This window comes from Periophthalmus magnuspinnatus, chromosome 19, assembly GCF_009829125.3.
Source record: "Periophthalmus magnuspinnatus isolate fPerMag1 chromosome 19, fPerMag1.2.pri, whole genome shotgun sequence".
Lineage (NCBI taxonomy): Eukaryota > Metazoa > Chordata > Actinopteri > Gobiiformes > Gobiidae > Periophthalmus > Periophthalmus magnuspinnatus.
This window is the reverse complement of record NC_047144.1, coordinates 18,983,782-19,004,191: the sequence shown is the minus strand read 5'-3', so window position 1 is coordinate 19,004,191 and position 20,410 is coordinate 18,983,782. Positions and strand designations below refer to the sequence as shown.

Genomic DNA, 20,410 nt, shown 5'->3' with positions numbered 1-20,410 from the left:
GAAATATATATGCTGCCCTCTGCTGGCCACTCAAGGCATTTGCAACTACACCCATTTACATACAAATTAGCTTCTTTGTGTATATCTCCATTAGATATCCATAGATCGGTCTCGTTGTTCTTCAGCTGCTGTGAACGGTCAATGTGGTGACCGTCGCGAGGTGAGCGGGGGCTAGTAGGAGGGGTGAGCAGACTGGGGGAGGAGCCTGCAGCAGCTTGCGTCGTGGCGTCTCGGTCTTCGTCCCGTTGCTGGTTTTGGAGCTCCAGATGTTGTAGTTTTTGTGCCAGCCGTTGTGCGCCGCAGGAGTTGTAGTTGTAGTTGGCAGCGGGTGAGGAAGCGGGGGAAGGGGGAGGGGTGCTGCTGGTAGTTTGGAGGTGGGATTTTGGAGGAGCCTAATAAAAGACAAATATTAAATATGTTGTTCTGATGAAATAAACCAAACCAAACATAGCTTTTACTATTATTTAAACTGACAATTTTAATCAGTCAACATCACCACATTCCACTCAGTCATACCCACTGACCCACAGGTTGATGTGATTTCAGCTCCCACAGATGTTATTGTTGTGTCCTTGAGCTTGACCCCTCACCCTTGCGCACTGGTGTAAAAGTGTGTTTGTGTGTGTGTGTGTGTGTGTGTGTGTGTTTGTAAAGCGCTTTGAAGGTAGAAAAATCCTATATAAATGTGACTATTTATGATCATCCAAAGCAGAATGAGCCTCAACACCAGTTTCTGTGCTGAAATCCAGTTGGTTTAAACCTAAAAAGACTCTCTGATCTGAAAAGTCATTACCTAAACTCCAGCAGCTGCAGCCAATCATGAATCAGTGCTAGTGCAGCCTCTGCAGCTCAGTGAGTGAATTCTGGAGGTTTTGAGCTTCCACATGAGGCCTGTCCATAAACTGAGAATGAGAAACACTTGTATGCGTCCTCTATCTGCAGGTTAAAGTTCTGAAAACCCAGGTTCAGTTGTGATTGTAAAACCCAAGAGTGCAGTTTACATACAGTTCATTTAATCCTGCTGAGCAAATTTAAAATCTTTGGACCAAACCTTGATTTAACAAAAATACATGTTAAATACCATTGATTTATAAAGCGTTGTGACTGATATGTGTGTTTGTTACATTTTACCTTTGTTCATGCACGAGGCACTTTGGAGAAAAAGACCTATCACACACTGCCCTTCAGTGCTGGAATCTAAATATGCACTTTACTTTTATATGTGTGTGCTCTAGCCCCTGTCCCATCTAAAGTTTACCCTGACCTTATTGTTATTTTTAACAACTGCCTTTCTGTCTCTGTGTTTCTTTGAAGGAACAGAAGAGGAGCTGGGGATCCAGCACCACCTCCCAGTTAGGTGGAGTGTCCTTTTTATAGCAGCATGTAAATAGTGTTGCAAACTGCAAACTAAAACAAAAAAAAAAAAACATATAGTAAACATATAGCAAATAGTGTGTTAGTGTTTAAAACAAAACAAACTAAACAAAAAAGTTAAGTCTAGTGTGGTGTTGTTATTATTGTGTTGTAAATAGTTTAATCTTTGTGTGTTACTGTTATGAAAAAAAAAAAAAAAAGTGTAGTGTTTAGTGTGATATTATTATTGTGTTGTATATTGTCTCATCTATGTGGCTGGGCTTAGGTTTGTAGGACCCTAAAGGGGGCAGATCACTTTGTGCACTGGAAACACTCAAAATGGACAACAGCAACTTGCAAAGTGTCCAATCAGTTCAATGTGAGCGGGTTTCCCCAAGCAACAGTCGCCAGAGTGACTGTAAATAAACAGTTTTATTATCAACATTCAAAAGTGTCTGTCATTAACTAAGCTGTATTGTTGATTTTGAGGTTTTATGTGTTTTTATTTTATTTTATTTTATTATATATATTTACAACACTTTATAAATCAATGGTATTTAACATGTAACATTTTATTTATTTTCATTTCAACAAATACTTACGCCACATGCAACAAATCCAGGGAGCTTTTGGTGACTTCAGAAGTGAGCAGGAGTCAACACAGGAACCTTAACTGCTGCATACAGAAGATCTCAACAAGTATCTTATGTTGCTTTAGATGGGAGTGAAGCCACGATGAGGAAATACTGTTTTTTCAGGTTAGTGAAGAGTAATAAAGAACGGCGAAAACAGAAGAAAAATTGCATCAAACATCAAACAGAGCAGACGAGTGGGTTTTGACTGACGTTTACAATGACGTGTTGAATGTTTATTATGTATTGAATGTATTAAAGTCTAATCTTATTTATTCCTTTGATGCAAATACTATTAAAAAAATATATAGTCTACAGAATAAAACAACCACGCTTTTCACTAAATGTTTTGTCTATTTGTGAATTATCCATGTTACTAGATGACATCACAGGCCAGTATTACTTAATACATGGTGATACTAACATTAATATTGTTAAAATGCAGATTGTAGTTAAGAGAAACGATCAGGTTCAATATTTGTGCATTTACCTTTTGGCCATTTCATGGCAAAATACAATATAATCAATTTAGAAAACCTTCCTGCCATTTAAGAGTATGATATCATGGATTGTGACATTTAAAAATAAATAAATCAAAGCACTGAGTGCATGTCTGTAGCCTGCACATATTCAACTCCTCCAAGGACTCCAAGCATCACATAAAAGTAAAGTGCACTTTCACTGGATGACTTTTGTAGGAAGCAGCTGAAGTCGTTGAATTCGGTCAGTTTCCCTCCAAAAAACATGGCAAAGAACCCAACATCCTGTCATACCCCCTCTGCACATCCAGCGCACACAGGCTCCTCCAATCAGAGCGCAGCGAGGCCCGCATAAAAGCAGCGGCTGCGCCACTGTGCCTTCAGTGTGCGCTGATCGCGATCAGAAACATGCCTGAACCCGCCAAGTCCGCGCCCAAGAAGGGCTCCAAGAAAGCCGTGACCAAGACCGCCGGCAAAGGAGGCAAGAAGAAGAGAAAGACCAGGAAGGAGAGCTACGCCATCTACGTGTACAAGGTGCTCAAGCAGGTCCACCCCGACACCGGCATCTCCTCCAAGGCCATGAGCATCATGAACTCTTTTGTCAACGACATCTTTGAGCGCATCGGCGGGGAGGCCTCCCGCCTGGCGCACTACAACAAGCGCTCCACCATCACCTCCAGGGAGATCCAGACCGCCGTGCGCCTCCTGCTGCCCGGAGAGCTGGCCAAGCACGCCGTGTCCGAGGGCACTAAGGCCGTCACCAAGTACACCAGCTCCAAGTAAAGTGCTCCAGAGAATTTACACACCAACGGCTCTTTTAAGAGCCACACACTCCACTAAAGAGCTCATCTGTTCTGTCTGCGGTCACCTGGTTCACTCACTGAAGTGTCCTGTGCTTATGGACATGTTTTTAACGCAGCTAATACCTTAAAGGCGCAGTGTGTTCTGTGCCCCGGGGTCTCCTGGCACATCTGCGTGTCCTGCACATCCATCGTGAAGTGTGTGAAAATGAAGTTTATTAGGTTTTTTGATTCAATCTTTTACACAAATTGAGGCCTGCCATTTGCATCCTAGAACAAAAATAAAACATTGTGGCATTATGTGCAGTGAAGAACATCACAAGAATTATGAGGTCTTTGTTTTCTTCATTTAAAAATAAACGGTGGCCATTTGTGGTGCAGATAATGTTTTACTACAGTTGCTCGGTTTGGGTTACACGTGTATACTCACTGAGCAACAATATGGTTATGATCTAACTGACTCGTCTCTGTGGAATGATGAAAAATATGTGGAGGTGATACAGTCAGGCGCCTTTTTACTATGAGCCACCACCTTTTATTATCAGGACAAATCGGGTAAAATATTATCCATTCTAGTTATTTTGACTTGTCTAGTGAACACATTTTTCAGTGTATGATTGACTCTGGTGTAGGCTCTCTAGTAATTTATTCATTTTATTGTAAATTTAGATTTTTAAAACATGTTTCTAACCAAATGTAGGTCGAAATATGTTGACTGGAGGCTTCTAACTCAAAAAGATTTAGGAATAAAGTGTATTCCAAATAATAATTATGATGATCAAAAATGAAGATGGTGAAACTGATTATTTTTAATTGTCACTATGAGTTGATTAGTTTTTGCAGCCTGACTTCACACAGCAGAAAACACGGTGTGTCCAGTGAAGTCAGAGCTCCTCCTCTTGTCTGAGTGCGGCCGCTCATTGGTGCGGCGCACAAACGCACGCGCTCCCGCAGATAAAAGGCGCTGCTCTTCGTCTCCAGACATTCGTTCTCTCGTCACGAAACTAAACTTTCAACTATGAGCGGAAGAGGCAAAACCGGAGGAAAGGCCCGCGCTAAGGCCAAGTCCCGTTCCTCCAGGGCCGGACTGCAGTTCCCCGTTGGCCGTGTGCACAGGCTGCTCCGCAAAGGAAACTACGCAGAGCGCGTTGGCGCAGGAGCTCCCGTGTACCTGGCCGCCGTGCTGGAGTACCTGACCGCTGAGATCCTGGAGCTGGCGGGAAACGCGGCCCGTGACAACAAAAAGACCCGTATCATCCCCCGCCACCTGCAGCTGGCCGTGCGCAACGACGAGGAGCTCAACAAACTGCTGGGAGGAGTGACCATCGCTCAGGGAGGCGTGCTGCCCAACATCCAGGCTGTGCTGCTGCCCAAGAAGACCGAGAAGGCCAAGTAAAGCATCTCCAAGACTCAACAACAAACGGCTCTTTTAAGAGCCAAACACTCTCAAAAAAGAGCCACCTCTGTTGAACCAGACCATAGTATAATAACATACGGCAATCAGTCACAAAGGAATGTTATAATGTCCCCCCTTTATGATAAACCGCATTTATCTCACCATGTGCGTAGACTGAGCACATGCAAGTCTCACCAAATATACAAAGAGCGCGCGTTGGAGTGTGCGTAAAAGCTCAGGGACGTGCGCATTTTGACGCAGTGTGTGTCCTCTTACACTTTTCACTTACATGGAGGACTGGGGCCACAGTTCGGAGAGAAACTGCCCTGAACCAGGAGCCAAAAAAAGCCCCTGTTCTTTTGTGTGCGCGCGCCATCACGTGCACGATTTACAGAGCTCCAGAAGAGGATGGTGTCTATTTGCCCCTCTCTTTATCTTCAATCTTCACTTTAGATGTGATTAAAGGTGATTACGGAGGTATTCAATGTACAAAATTGTAAGAAATGTTCGTTTCTGATGCAAGCGTCAAAGAGGACTAAGAGACTGAAATATAAGTCAGAAGGGTTTAATGAGTTCATCACAGGTAAAGTTAACAATGGAGCACTGGACTCTCAGGAAATATAGGAAGAGAGTCCTGAGATGTTTGTGTTTCCAGCTTTTATAGGCCTCCCAGTGTGTGAGGCGGGTCTTCCTCTCGGCAGCATGTGATTACACATTAAAAACCTTTTTGGCAAAATCCCTGAATGTGCGTTTTTAAGTCAATCAATCTTATTGTTTTATGACCCTCACAGGATGGGGGCACTCAGTCCTTGGTGAACAGGGCCACAGATAAGAAGTGGCCCTGGTCATAGGTGTTATCTTCTTGGCCCCAGTGCTGTAGATTGCTTTACGACCCTCTCAGGATGGGGGTCTTTGGTGAGTAGGGCTACAGGCATCTGAGGGTAGCATTACATTGTTAAAAAATACTTTACAAAATGCAAAGATGAGGAATTTGACTAAACCAAAGATGGATTCCACTCGTGAGCAACTTGACGGTGTGAATATGATCCACAACTACACAACAAGAGGTGGAGGAGGTTCATTGGGACAGAGGATCAGAGATCACAGGATGTACAGGATGTTCCACCTGCGGCAGCTGAGGAAACGCAAGCTGCCGGTCCAGATGATGGTGCAGTTTTACACTTCCATCATTGAGTCCATCCTCACCTCCTCCATCACTGTGTGGTTCGCTGGGGCCACTGCCAGGGACAGACAGAGACTGCAGCGCATTGTGCGCTCTGCTGAGAAGGTGATTGGCTGCAGCCTTCCATCTATACAGGACCTGTACATCTCCAGGACTCGGGGGCGAGCAGGCCGTATAGCAGCTGACACTTCTCACCCTGGACATGGACTATTTGAGCCACTTCCCTCTGGCAGGAGGCTACGGTCCATTGGGGCCAGAACCTCTCGCCATAAGAACAGTTTCTTCCCCTCTGCTGTTTGTCTCATGAACACTTTATAATATCTGCACTAAACTGGACACTTTATAATACCGGTCACTTTAATAAGTCATGTTTGCACTGTTGTTCTGATGCTGCTGTTGTATATATTTTCTACCTTTAAGCATTTTTTTTTCTTCGTGCATGCCCTTATTTGTATTTGTATTTATTCAGTGTGTTTTTATGTTTTATGTTGCACTTTATCACCAAAATAAGTTCCTAGTTTGTGAACTGTGTTCACAAACAATGGCAATAAAAGGATTCTGATTCTGATCAGGATATAGCTGGATGTGTCTGTGTGGAGCCTGGTCTACTGCCTCTTTTCCCTCGTGGAACAATAGCCCCGCCCCCTCCACGGTCCCGCTCAGCTTTAGGCGCTCACTTCAAACACGCGAGCTCCAATAGAAAGCGCTTTAGCTGCGCCTCTCTGGGCGGCGCTGTGCGTCAGAGTTTGACGCAGACCAATCACGGAGCCCGCTCCTGTGTGTGCGCGTGAGGCTGCCCGCTTAAAAACAGCTCGTTTGCAGCTCCTCAGTAGTTCCTCTTCTCTGTTCACAGACGAGACACTAGAAACATGGCCAGAACCAAGCAGACCGCCCGTAAATCCACCGGAGGCAAAGCCCCCAGGAAGCAGCTGGCCACTAAGGCCGCGCGTAAGAGCGCCCCGGCCACCGGAGGAGTCAAGAAGCCTCACCGCTACAGGCCCGGGACCGTGGCTCTGAGGGAGATCCGCCGTTACCAGAAGTCCACCGAGCTGCTCATCCGTAAACTGCCCTTCCAGCGCCTGGTCAGGGAGATCGCCCAGGACTTCAAGACCGACCTGCGCTTCCAGAGCTCCGCCGTCATGGCTCTGCAGGAGGCCAGCGAGGCTTATCTGGTGGGTCTGTTCGAAGACACCAACCTGTGCGCCATCCACGCCAAGAGGGTGACCATCATGCCCAAAGACATCCAGCTGGCCCGACGCATCCGCGGAGAGAGGGCTTAAAGCGCCTGACTCTCAACAACGGCTCTTTTAAGAGCCACCACACGCACTAAAGAGCCGCTTTGTTTGTTTTGCTGTAGTGGAACAACATCCTAGTTATGTTACTTAGTAAAAACGTGCAGTACTCATAGGTTTACTTTATTTGGGTTGTAAGATTCACACTGCACATTACAATCTGGCTACTTAAAGCCACAAAGTTGTTTCGAGACTTCTGGCTTTTCTATGGGGACCAAATCTTTTGGATGCGTTCATTTAAAACGGTCTCTTTCACTGGCTCTTATAAGTGTGAGAACTTTTATTTTAACAAGAAGCAAATCAGAAATGACCAAGGTGTGTTTAAAATGGTTCAAACTGAAAGTGGCGGTTATATCAAATTATGCTTTAAAACACGGGCTTTACTGAGCTACCACACCTTAAAAAAGGACATCAGTTTAGATTCAGTGTCAGATTGAGATGTTATTCATCAGTGTCATTTGGAGGAAGGACAGTGGAGAACCTGGCAGCTGCATTAACCCCAGACATAAGTGGGTCTTGGTTCTTTTATAGCAGATGTCTGTATTTTAGGTCGGCCTACAGGCTTCAGACTGTATCTGTTCTACACTGTCCAGCCCATATCTTTATTTTGGGCTTCTTCAAAATGACCAGGCAAACAGTTCAGCACCTTGGAAAGCGACTTCCTGTGATAACATGATTACGATTATCACAATTGAACATATAGATTCAGTATGAGTAACTCTACGAGAGGTGTAGGAAAACGTGGAAAAACAAAATGTCTTTGTCATCGTCACTTTTCCAAGACATAACACAATTTGGTGAGTATAAACAATGATTTAATTTCGAGTACGATATGCAGCAGTAAGGTCCATATATAAGGCTTTACTAAACACATATGTAGGCCTATTTATGTAAACACGCCACAAACTGGTCCAGTGTGTCCACGTGTGAGCTCAAGGTCCACAGCTGGAGGGATGTGCCCTTGTGTAGATGGTTATGAACAGGTGACACATGGTGAAGCACTTTGCCCTTTATCATTTTCAATATAGAAACTCAAACAAAACAGCAAAAACCTACAAAGAGCACGGACTGAATAGAGACATCCTACATAAAGTATCTCCAGTGACAATGATTGCTCTTATTTTCAACTACATGCACACACTAAGCATTGATGTATCTACTACTCTGACATTTCTCAATTGTTTCAGCGGCTAAAGTGAGTGGAGCGGCTTTGGAGAAGAACAGACACGCTCCACACTGAACATTGACTGGACTTTATGATAAGGGCACATTCTCGCGTGTCTATCCGTGTCCACTGTGTCCACTTTAGTTTTGGACTCTTTCCCTGACGCACAGAAGCACAGGCGCGTCTCACTCTGACGTACACAGCAGCCTCAGACTGCGTTGAGTCTCTACGGTTCTCACGGTGTGTTTAAGTGCGCTCCTTGTCCCGGGACACTCCATTCTCTCTCTCACTCTGTTAGTGACACTTGTACAATGGCAGAAGAAGCTCCCGCCGCGGCTCCGGCCAAAGCCGCCAAGAAGAAAACCACCAAACCCAAGAAGAGCGGCCCCAGCGTCAGCGAGCTCATCGTCAAAGCCGTGTCCGCCTCCAAAGAGCGCAGCGGCGTGTCCCTGCCCGCGCTCAAGAAGGCTCTGTCCGCCGCCGGGTACGATGCGGAAAAGAACAAGGCTCGGGTCAGGCTCGCCGTCAAGAAGCTGCTGGAGAAGGGCACTCTGGTCCAGAAAAAGGGCTCCTATAAGATGAACAAGACCGAGACCGTCAAGAAGGTGAAGAAGCCCGCAAAGAAAGCCGCTCCTAAAGCCAAGAAGCCCGCGGCCAAGAAACCAGCCACCGCCAAGAAACCCAAGGCAGCCAAGAAGCCCGCCTCCCCCAAGAAGGCCAAGAAGTCCCCGAAGAAGGCAGCGAAGCCCGCAGCCAAGCCCGCGGCCAAGAAAGCAGCCAAGAGCCCCAAGAAGCCCGCCAAGAGCCCCAAGAAGGCGGCGAAGAAGGCCCCTGCAGCCAAGAAAGCGGCCCCGAAGAAAACAGCCAAGCCCAAAGCCAAAAAGGCAGCGGCCCCCAAGAAGAAGTAAAGTCCCCGCTCAGAAAACTGCACCAACAACGGCTCTTTTCAGAGCCCCCACTCCCACTAAAGAGCTGCCTTTTATTCACTGCACACATTTATTTAAACCATTATTGTCCCACAGAGAGAAATGTGGCGCAGTGAAGTAATTAAGAAAATAAAAACATAAAAGGACCAACCAAATAAAACAACTAGAACAAAAAAAAAAACGGGAAACGGTGATTCTCCTGTGTCATTTTGTGCCACTACACGATGTTGCAGCATCAGTAACAACAGAAGACACATGTGTGAACACTAGATATACAACATGTTTATAAAAAGAAAGAATTGAAAACAAAAAGACAAATAAAGTCACACTGATCAAAGTACAGAAGTGAATGTTCCAATTGTGTATTCATATTTCCTGAACGTAAAAAGGTAACAAAAAAGCGGGAAATGTGAGTTAGTTTAATGTTTTGAATGTGTCTGTGCACATACTGTCCAGTTGGTGGAGCTAGAGAGCCCCTGTTCTCTGTCACGTCCTCTGTCAGTGAATAAAGCCCGTGCGCTCCGAGTCTGTAGTCATCTTGTGTTCACACTCACAGAGAACTCAACATGTCTGGAAGAGGAAAGGGAGGCAAAGGTTTGGGGAAAGGAGGCGCCAAGCGTCACCGTAAAGTTCTCCGTGACAACATCCAGGGCATCACTAAGCCCGCTATCCGCCGTCTGGCTCGCCGTGGCGGTGTGAAGCGTATCTCTGGTCTGATCTACGAGGAGACCCGCGGAGTGCTCAAGGTTTTCCTGGAGAACGTCATCCGTGACGCTGTGACCTACACCGAGCACGCCAAGAGGAAAACTGTGACCGCCATGGACGTAGTGTACGCCCTGAAGAGACAGGGCCGCACTCTGTACGGCTTCGGAGGTTAAACTCTGCTCCAAATCACGACACAACGGCCCTTTTCAGGGCCACACACACACCACTCAAGAGCTTTTGTTCTGTTCACTATATATACTTTATCACCAATGATGAAGACAATTTAACACATGGAAATAATACAACTTTAAGTTAAAAATAAACCTGTTTGAGTCAGAAGGTGATTGGAGGGGGGGAAACTGGCACAGATCATAGTAATAACCGTAACCAAACTGGGTCTATATGAATCTTGGTGCGCGTAAAACACTCCATTTGAGGATTTTTACGCATCTCGGTTTACTTTGATACTTTGAAATATGGGTTATTCAAAAAATCATGTACAATCATATTCAAATGGTGTAGCTGTTTACAGTGTGCATCTTTAAAGGTGTGAAATACTGAGGTGATTCTTTATTTGTGCTTCCTTTACAGTCAAACTCTGTGCCAGGATCACAGGAGAAAAGGCGCCCGGAGAAATGTGCATAATCGTCTTTGTCAGGCCTAAACCTACTCAAAAGAACATGTCAACAGCCTACATAAGAAATACACTGTGAAGCGCTAAAAGCACAAAACTCAAACCATCACGTTATATTTCTGCTAATAACTGCGGGGGGACTACACGTTTCTATCTGAAAACGGGGGAGGGCTGCCACGTTTGCGCGGGAGTTTGTTTTGTCCGTTTCCCTCCTAACATCAGACAAGAAGAACTCCCCTCACCCCGCACATCCAGCGCGCACACGGGCTCCTCCAATCAGAGCGCAGCGAGGCCCGCATAAAAGCAGCGGCTGCGCCACTGTGCCTTCAGTGTGCGCTGATCCCGATCAGAAACATGCCTGAACCCGCCAAGTCCGCGCCCAAGAAGGGCTCCAAGAAAGCCGTGACCAAGACCGCCGGCAAAGGAGGCAAGAAGAAGAGAAAGACCAGGAAGGAGAGCTACGCCATCTACGTGTACAAGGTGCTCAAGCAGGTCCACCCCGACACCGGCATCTCCTCCAAGGCCATGAGCATCATGAACTCTTTTGTCAACGACATCTTTGAGCGCATCGGCGGAGAGGCCTCCCGCCTGGCGCACTACAACAAGCGCTCCACCATCACCTCCAGGGAGATCCAGACCGCCGTGCGCCTCCTGCTGCCCGGAGAGCTGGCCAAGCACGCCGTGTCCGAGGGCACTAAGGCCGTCACCAAGTACACCAGCTCCAAGTAAAGTGCTCCAGAGAAATTACACAACAACGGCTCTTTTAAGAGCCACACACTCCACTAAAGAGCTCATCTCTTCTGTCTGCAGTGAAGTATATATTTGCTATGCTTTTATTTTACAGTAGACATGTATATGGAAAAACACAAGGGTATTTCTAGTAGTTTTTAACATTTCTTACAATATATCCTTGACAATGGAAAAACACTGCACTAATAAAGTTTGTACCACAGATGTAGGGTTAGGGTTAATGATGGGTTTATGGGCTAGGATTTAAGATATGTGTAATGTTTAGGCTTAAAGGGTGTGCCAAGTAAGGAAGCCTCTTAGTTGCATCACAAATGCATATATCAAAATATTGAATGCATATTAGTTTGAATAAAGCTTTTTAGGTGCATTATATATACATATATATATGAAAACACAGATTTCATAATGTCAAATAAGCAAAATCTTTTATACTGAATTTATATCCTTTGAATGTGTATAATTTTGAAGATGTTTAACGAGCACGTTGTTTGTACTAAACTTTGAATATTTCCAGTTGTTAGATTATCAAACCAGTGCTCAGTCACTAATGTTATATCCTTTGAAGAATGCCTAACGAGCACTATACTCTGACACTGTAACTATTCATTCCTTATAACAGTCCTCCTTTAAAGGCAACATTGTGTGTTCTGAATTATGGGAAATAAAAAAGGGGGGCTTTGCAGGATACTCCCTTACAGAGATAGGACCACTGGAGGAGACTCAAGGCCGAAAAACAGACCGGTGCAGTCCAGCGGGTCAAGAGAGGTGAACGAGGCCGGAGGAACCAAGGCGTCAACCTGCTCAACATAATATTTGCATATTCATGTTGCATTTTTCTCCTTTGGGGCGAGGGAAAGGCAGACAGACCGCCTGCTGCACATTCGAGGGATAGATCATTTGACCCCGGGTCCTGTATTAGATTGTAACTGTCAGGGTAATAAACTTTTGAGATTTGAACTGACCGAATCCAGTTGTCATTTTGATAGAACACGCCTAACAGGGTGTAGAATTTAAGATGTAGGGTAATACGTGTAATGTTTGGCGTGTTGTGTTAAAGGTGTAGGATATAGTGTGTAGTGTCACACTATATGTGTCATGTTGTGCTCATATTCTGTATACACCCCTTTTCCTCCCGGTCAAAATGACCCGTCTTCACTAAATCCCCAATATAAGCAGTTTAATTGAATTCTAAACACCAAATTTTATTTTGCTTGAAGAAACATTCACCACAAAATATGTGAAACTTGAGTTTTCCCTTTTCATCTGTACTTCTATAGCTTTAGAAACAAAAGAAATATGCAAAAATGAATTTATAATGCATTTTTATTCTTTATTCATTCATTTATTATTTTGTTTTGTTTTGTTTTTTGCCAGTGAACAATGTAAGAAAATATACAAAAAAAACAAAACAAACAAACAATATAACTCATTCAACTAATTAGCACATGTAGGGCAGTATGCAAATGCAGAGCTCTTGCAGATATATTTCTTACACCTATAGCACACAGTATGTGTTTTACAGTCCTTCTTTGGCGGGCAGAACTGACATCTCTTCCTCTTACTTGCCCCATCTGGGGCAGCGGCTGTGGATCCTCAGGTTGATCAGGAGTTTCTGCACTCTGTATAGCTTTGACAACTGCTGCAGAGGCTTCTGTGCGGGGGACATGCTTCCTTCTTTCAATGAGTGGAGTTACAAGAGCCTTTCCTAGCTGCTCCAGAAACACCCTCCTCTTGTTCTGCTTACGAAGCATCCAGGTTGGGTTGATCTCTCTTGTTAGGCGTGTTCTATCAAAATGACAACTGGATTCGGTCAGTTCAAATCTCAAAAGTTTATTACCCTGACAGTTACAATCTAATACAGGACCCGGGGTCAAATGATCTATCCCTCGAATGTGCAGCAGGCGGTCTGTCTGCCTTTCCCTCGCCCCAAAGGAGAAAAATGCAACATGAATATGCAAATATTATGTTGAGCAGGTTGACGCCTTGGTTCCTCCGGCCTCGTTCACCTCTCTTGACCCGCTGGACTGCACCGGTCTGTTTTTCGGCCTTGAGTCTCCTCCAGTGGTCCTATCTCTGTAAGGGAGTATCCTGCAAAGCCCCCCTTTTTTATTTCCCATAATTCAGAACACACAATGTTGCCTTTAAAGGAGGACTGTTATAAGGAATGAATAGTTACAGTGTCAGAGTATAGTGCTCGTTAGGCATTCTTCAAAGGATATAACATTAGTGACTGAATATTTCCAGTTGCTAGATTATCAAACCAGTGCTCAAAGTTTAGTACAAACACCGTGCTCGTTAAACATATTCAAAATGATACACATTGAAGGGTATGACAAATAATAAAGCTTCTGAGTTGCATTACAAATACATATATAAAAATTATTGAATGCATATTGATTGAATAAAGTTTCTTAGGTTCATCACATCTACATATATACTTTTTGACAGTGAAATCATAGAAGTTTTGAATATTGTCATGTAACCACTATTTGTATACTGAATTCATGTATCCTTTGAATATTGTACTCGTTTGAAGGTCATCTAATGGGCACCATGTTCATGCTAAAGTTTGAACAATATGTACTAACACCAAAACTATTCACTCAGTATAATACTCCCATATTAAAGGAGGCATTGTAAGATGTGAGTTATGGGGGACAGCTAGTTCTTTGCAGAAACTCCTTTTACAGAGATAAGGCAGCCGGATGAGATCCAAGGCCGAAAAACAAACCGGTGCTGCCCGGAGAAGTGAACGAGGCCGGAAGGAGGGACCAAAACACAATAAAATTAAAAAGGGGGGAGGTTGCAGTTCATATAACATAGGGCTAAACTGGACAACATTAACAAAGGACAATTATGGTTTAGGCAGTAATTATGGCATCTAATACACACTGATGCCTCTCAATAGATACTGAAGGATTTACCACCAGTACTGCACAAAAAAAAAAAAAAAAAAACCCTGAACATTCAATAGAACTGATAGACACTGGCAGGTTATTGACTGTGTACGAGCTCAGTATTTGGACTGGCACAGATATGACAAATATGTACCGAATATGTAACCAACAGGACAAATAAGTGTCACAATAGACCACCTGACAATTGACAGACTGTTACATATGGCTATATTTTATAGAGGGGGGCCCTCATCACTTGAGCAAATGGGGAAACAAAACATGAACTTTACCAGAATGACGTGGTTGGATGCTTTGCCATTAGCGCTGATGGCAACGTGATTCACAGCCATCATTCTTGATTTCTCTTTACATGAGATCTTAATTAGGAAAAGGATGGACACTCCTCTCCAACCTGAAACAAGTGTCCTTAAAAATCTTCAAATTCATAAGGTCTTGATTACAAAGCACTGACTAACTTAAGTCTATAGTTCTCTCCCAACAGGTCCAGAGTCTCTGAGAACCCCCTGGTGACTGGTAATGGTAAACTAACCTAAACTGAATAAAAACAGCTTAGAACGTATCTGGCCTGAAGCCTATCCTGTGAACCGTGAGGATACTCTTCTGTGATCAAGGTCATGATTAATCATTATATTCCTACTCATGGCTTTCCAGCTCTGATTAGGTCTGATAATGGTACAAATTTCCACAACCATGCTCTTCAAAAGGTCAAAAGAATGCTAGGTCTGTGTCATAAATTTGGTTCTGTGCATCATCCTCAAAGTCAAGGACGGGCTGAACACTTTAAAAGACAAATTGGCTAAGATCTGTTCTACTTCAGGGCTTAATTGGCTCCAGGCCCTACCCCTGGCCCTTCTGGCAGTGAGACAGAGTATTAACAAAGTTACTGGTTTCTCTCCTTATGAATTACTCACTGGACGTTTGATGCCAGGGCCAGGGGCTACATTGGTACCACAGGAAGAGGTGCCCCTCCCAAATCTCCAGTATAAGCCATATTGGGATCAATTGCGGCATCTGGTATCTAGTTTTTCTTCTCAGGTATCCGAACGGCTGGAGCTCTCCACCAAGGACACTGCTGTGTCACCGCCGTCTGAGGTCTATCTGAAAGTTCTGTCACGCAAGTGGTCGGAACCATGCTGGACTGGCCCGTACAGAGTAACTGCTCGTACTGACAGGGCGGTTCAAGTGGAAGGCAAGGGCCATAAGTGGTTTCACCTGACCCAGACCAGATCGGTGGACCCTTGAACTTTTGTGTTTGTCTGTCTGTTTGTTTTCTTTTTCAATATTTCACAGGTGTATTTTAGTTTGCTCCAGTGACGTTCGACGGTTTTAAACTCCAGGTGTGGTGTTAGGCTTTGGTCTCTCCTCCCTGTACATGGTTTGGTAATACGTTCTGGCGGAAGGTTAAGTACACTCACACACACACACAGCTATTTTAGATTGCATGGAGCTCCCCCTGAGCAAAAGGGGGAAATGGGGAATTGTGGTGATATTGATTGTGGGTGTGCTGGTTGCCTTTGCCATCCTTCTCTAAGAAGATCCTCTGTTGAGCATGGAGAATGACAGAGGGGACCAGCTGCCACGTGATGTTACCTTGCTCTGGGATGTGACCTCTTAGAAGAGGTCAAAAGGGGGAAATGAAGGGTATGACAAATAATAAAGCTTCTGAGTTGCATCACAAATACATCAAAATTATTGAATGCATATTGATTGAATAAAGTTTCTTAGGTTCATCACATCTACATATATACTTTTTGACACTGAAATCATAGAAGTTTTGAATATTGTCATGTAACCACTATGTGTATACTGAATTCATGTATCCTTTGAATGTTGCACTCTTTTTAAGGTCATCTAACGGGCACCATGTTTATGCTAAAGTTTGAACAATATGTACTAACACCGAAACTATTCACTCAGTATAATACTCCCATATTAAAGGCAACATTGCAAGATGTGAGTTATGGGGGACAGCTGGTTCTTTGCAGAAACTCCTTTTACAGAGATAAGGCAGCCGGATGAGATCCAAGGCCGAAAAACAAACCGGTGCCGCCCGGAGAAGTGAACGAGGCCGGAAGGAGGGACCAACGCGTTAACCTACTCATCACAATATTTGCATATTCATGTTACATGTTACATTTTATCCTTTGGGGCCAGGGAAAAGCAGACAGACTGCCTGCTGCACAAACGAGGGATAGATCATTTTGACCCCGGGTACTGTATTAGATTGTAACTGTCAGGGGAATAAACTTTTGAGATTTGAACTGATCGAATCCAGTCGTCATTTTGATAAGAACACGCCTAACAACATTCAAAGGATAAATTCAGTATAAAAGATTTTATTTATTTGACAACATTCAAAGGATTTATGAATTCTGTGTTTTAATATATATGTATATATAATGCGCCTAAAAAGCTTTATTCAAACTAATATGCATTCAATATTTTGATATATGTATATGTGATGCAACTAAGAAGCTTCATTACTTAGCATACCCTTCACTCTCCAAATCACAAAGGCATTGTGGGAGGAAACATCAATGATGGGCAAGCGGGCAGTCCTCCTTCTGCAGCTATATGTTGCAATCACCTTATCTAGGTTGTCCACACCTCCTTTGTTACAGTTGTAGTCTAGGATGATGGATGGCTTCCTGTCTTCACGACCGCTAATGCCAGTGTCTGTGTGCAGTGTGCTCAGAAGTACTACATTCTTATTTTTCTTTGGGATGTAGGAAACTAGGGTGGTGGTGGAGGTGAAGGCAAACTTTGATGAGAAGACCTCTCTCTCCTTTGTTGCAAGCAGTGCAGGAGGGAGCTCAGGCTTGTTCTTTCGAACTGTGCCAACCATGGTGATCTTCCTCCTCAGGAGCTGCTGTCCGAGTTCATAAGAGGTGAAGAAATTGTCACATGTCACATTGTGACCTCTTAGTCCCTCTGTCACATCAAGCACAACTCGCATCCCCTGGTTCTTCTCTGAGCCTCCACTGGTCGGCTTCCTGGTGTAGACTTGCATCTTCTAAGCGTAGCTTGATTTGGCATCGCAAGCCACTCATGACTCGATCCCTCAGGGCTGCTCATCTTAGCCATTCGCACGGAGCATTGAAATCGGACGGGTACTACGATAGGCACATCGAAGGGTGCATTTGTCAAATTGGGACACAGCCGGCTTCTGGAGACGCTCGCAGTTGGAAAATCAGATGAGTCGGGTGCGTGGCTTGACCTCCGCTGAACCTCTGAGACTGACTCACGGAACCCCCCAGGTTAAGAACTACTGGTTTAGAGTGTAGCATGAACTGAAGAAGCGGCATGGATGAGCAGCGAAACGTTTTCACTCCAACAACGTTTTGTCTAGTTGAAAGATTTAAACTTCATCTTTTGCTTTAGTGTGTAAGGGTTATGATTTGGGTTGTAGAGTTTAGGATGAAGCGTTTAGGGTGTAGGGTTTAGTGTGTATGAGTGAGGATTTAGGGTGTAACATTTTGACTGACTCATCTCAGTGGGGTTGACCTGCATATCCATCAAAAACAATTGATATTTGCAGGTTTATAATGTTCATTCCACACAGTGACAACTTCCAGGCAAAGCTTTAATTTTAAGAAGGTGGTGGTTTAGAAATGTTACATAGTGCCTCTTTAACCCCTGACATTCACGTTTCTAACCAAATGTAGGTCGAAATATGTTGACTGGAGGCTTCTGACTCGAAAAGATTTAGGAATAAAGTGTATTCCAAATAATAATTCTGATGATCAAAAATGAAGATGGTAAAACTGATTATTTTTAATTGTCACTATGAGTTGATTAGTTTTTGCAGCCTGACTTCACACAGCAGAAAACACGGTGTGTCCAGTGAAGTCAGAGCTCCTCCTCTTGTCTGAGTGCGGCCGCTCATTGGTGCGGCGCACAAACGCACGCGCTCCCGCAGATAAAAGGCGCTGCTCTTCGTCTCCAGACATTCGTTCTCTCGTCACGAAACCAAACTTTAACTATGAGCGGAAGAGGCAAAACCGGAGGAAAGGCCCGCGCTAAGGCCAAGTCCCGCTCCTCCAGGGCCGGACTGCAGTTCCCCGTTGGCCGTGTGCACAGGCTGCTCCGCAAAGGAAACTACGCAGAGCGCGTTGGCGCAGGAGCTCCCGTGTACCTGGCCGCCGTGCTGGAGTACCTGACCGCTGAGATCCTGGAGCTGGCGGGAAACGCGGCCCGTGACAACAAAAAGACCCGTATTATCCCCCGCCACCTGCAGCTGGCCGTGCGCAACGACGAGGAGCTCAACAAACTGCTGGGAGGAGTGACCATCGCTCAGGGAGGCGTGCTGCCCAACATCCAGGCTGTGCTGCTGCCCAAGAAGACCGAGAAGGCCAAGTAATGCATCTCCAAGACTCAACAACAACGGCTCTTTTAAGAGCCACGCACTCACAAAAAAGAGCCACCTCTGTTGAACCAGACCATAGTATAATAACATACGGCAATCAGTCACAAAGGAATGTTATAATGTCCCCCCTTTATGATAAACCGCATTTATTATCTCACCATGTGCGTAGACTGAGCACATGCAAGTCTCACCAAATATACATGAGTGTGCGTAAAAGCTCAGGGACGTGCGCATTTTGACGCAGTGTGTGTCCTCTTACACTTTTCACTTACATGGAGGACTGGGGCCACAGTTCGGAGAGAAACTGCCCTGAACCAGGAGCCAAAAAAGCCCCTGTTCTTTTGTGTGCGCGCGCCATCACGTGCACGTTTTACAGAGCTCCAGAAGAGGATGGTGTCTATTTGCCCCTCTCTTTATCTTCAATGACTCCACTTTAGGTGTGATTAAAGGTGATTACGGAGGTATTCAAGGTACAAAATACAGAGATGAGGAACTTGTCTAAACCAAAAATGGATTCCACTCGTGAGCGACTTGACGGTGTGAATATGACACAACTACACAAGAGGTGGAGTAGGTTCATTGGGACAGAGGATCAGAGATCAGGATATAGCTGCATGTGTCTGTGTGGAGCCTGGTCTACTGCCTCTTTTCCCTCGTGGAACAATAGCCCCGCCCCCTCCACGGTCCCGCTCAGCTTTAGGCGCTCACTTCAAACACGCGAGCTCCAATAGAAAGCGCTTTAGCTGCGCCTCTCTGGGCGGCGCTGTGCGTCAGAGTTTGACGCAGACCAATCACGGAGCCCGCTCCTGTGTGTGCGCGTGAGGCTGCCCGCTTAAAAACAGCTCGTTTGCAGCTCCTCAGTAGTTCCTCTTTTCTGTTCACAGACGAGACACTAGAAACATGGCCAGAACCAAGCAGACCGCCCGTAAATCCACCGGAGGCAAAGCCCCCAGGAAGCAGTTGGCCACTAAGGCCGCGCGTAAGAGCGCCCCGGCCACCGGAGGAGTCAAGAAGCCTCACCGCTACAGGCCCGGGACCGTGGCTCTGAGGGAGATCCGCCGTTACCAGAAGTCCACCGAGCTGCTCATCCGTAAACTGCCCTTCCAGCGCCTGGTCAGGGAGATCGCCCAGGACTTCAAGACCGACCTGCGCTTCCAGAGCTCCGCCGTCATGGCTCTGCAGGAGGCCAGCGAAGCTTATCTGGTGGGTCTGTTCGAAGACACCAACCTGTGCGCCATCCACGCCAAGAGGGTGACCATCATGCCCAAAGACATCCAGCTGGCCCGACGCATCCGCGGAGAGAGGGCTTAAAGCGCCTGACTCTCAACAACGGCTCTTTTAAGAGCCACCACACGCACTAAAGAGCCGCTTTGTTTGTTTTGTAAGACACAGGAAACTCACACTTTTGCTTAAGTTTTGTAAGGACGTGCTAAATTTAGGTTTAGATTAGAGAAAAAAACAGTCTGCATGTTCTTTTCACGTCAGCCAGCAGGGGGTGAAAATCCATCGGTCCTGGTCAACGGAGAGTGTTTGGAGGTGGTAGAGAAATGTAAGTATCTTGGAGTCGTCTTTGACTCATTTAACTTTTAAGGACCATGTAAAGAAAATCTCCAATATCATCAAATTTAACTTGTCAAATTTTAAGCATGTAAGACTTCATTTAACAGTAGAGGCAGCAAAGATTTATAAGCACTCAATGATACTTAGTCACATTAACTACTGTCATACCACATGGCCCCAGACTTCTGAGTGTTTTAAAGCCCCTAAAGTCTCTGTTTAAGAAAACTCTGAAAGCCTTAGATAAAAAGCCT

At 45.1% G+C, this 20,410-nt stretch overlaps 7 protein-coding genes across 8 annotated transcripts; all 7 read left to right on the top strand.

Annotated features, from left to right (window-relative positions):
• Window positions 1–2,867: 2,867 nt before the first annotated feature.
• LOC117387179 (histone H2B 1/2) lies at window positions 2,868–6,038 on the top strand. Its single transcript, XM_055229687.1, has 2 exons — window positions 2,868–3,248; window positions 6,025–6,038. Exon 1 carries the CDS (start codon window positions 2,873–2,875, stop codon window positions 3,245–3,247), a length of 375 nt encoding a protein of 124 aa, XP_055085662.1. The 5' UTR covers window positions 2,868–2,872; the 3' UTR covers window position 3,248; window positions 6,025–6,038.
• LOC117387173 (histone H2A) lies at window positions 4,283–4,668 on the top strand. Of its 2 annotated transcripts, XM_055229686.1 has the most exons (2): window positions 4,283–4,363; window positions 4,469–4,668. In XM_055229686.1, the coding sequence occupies exons 1-2, from the start codon at window positions 4,283–4,285 to the stop codon at window positions 4,658–4,660; spliced, it is 273 nt and encodes a 90-aa protein (XP_055085661.1). In that variant the 3' UTR covers window positions 4,661–4,668. The 2 variants fall into 2 exon arrangements, with proteins under 2 accessions (XP_055085661.1, XP_033840491.1); XM_033984600.2 differs by having other exon boundaries at window positions 4,283–4,668.
• Window positions 6,039–6,670: 632 nt separating the features above from the next.
• LOC117387188 (histone H3-like) lies at window positions 6,671–10,142 on the top strand. The gene is made up of 2 exons (XM_033984620.2): window positions 6,671–7,041; window positions 9,783–10,142. The coding sequence occupies exons 1-2, from the start codon at window positions 6,713–6,715 to the stop codon at window positions 10,102–10,104; spliced, it is 651 nt and encodes a 216-aa protein (XP_033840511.1). The 5' UTR covers window positions 6,671–6,712; the 3' UTR covers window positions 10,105–10,142.
• LOC117387169 (histone H1-like) lies at window positions 8,607–9,218 on the top strand. The gene has a single exon (XM_033984595.2). The coding sequence runs from the start codon at window positions 8,612–8,614 to the stop codon at window positions 9,206–9,208; it is 597 nt and encodes a 198-aa protein (XP_033840486.1). The 5' UTR covers window positions 8,607–8,611; the 3' UTR covers window positions 9,209–9,218.
• A 760-nt stretch (window positions 10,143–10,902) lies between the features above and the next one.
• LOC117387177 (histone H2B 1/2) lies at window positions 10,903–11,304 on the top strand. Its single transcript, XM_033984606.2, has one exon. It carries the CDS (start codon window positions 10,920–10,922, stop codon window positions 11,292–11,294), a length of 375 nt encoding a protein of 124 aa, XP_033840497.1. The 5' UTR covers window positions 10,903–10,919; the 3' UTR covers window positions 11,295–11,304.
• A 6,899-nt stretch (window positions 11,305–18,203) lies between these two features.
• On the top strand, window positions 18,204–18,601 carry LOC117387175 (histone H2A). The gene has a single exon (XM_033984603.2). It carries the CDS (start codon window positions 18,216–18,218, stop codon window positions 18,591–18,593), a length of 378 nt encoding a protein of 125 aa, XP_033840494.1. The 5' UTR covers window positions 18,204–18,215; the 3' UTR covers window positions 18,594–18,601.
• An 898-nt stretch (window positions 18,602–19,499) lies between these two features.
• LOC129457205 (histone H3) lies at window positions 19,500–19,910 on the top strand. The gene has a single exon (XM_055229850.1). The coding sequence runs from the start codon at window positions 19,500–19,502 to the stop codon at window positions 19,908–19,910; it is 411 nt and encodes a 136-aa protein (XP_055085825.1).
• Window positions 19,911–20,410: the final 500 nt, after the last annotated feature.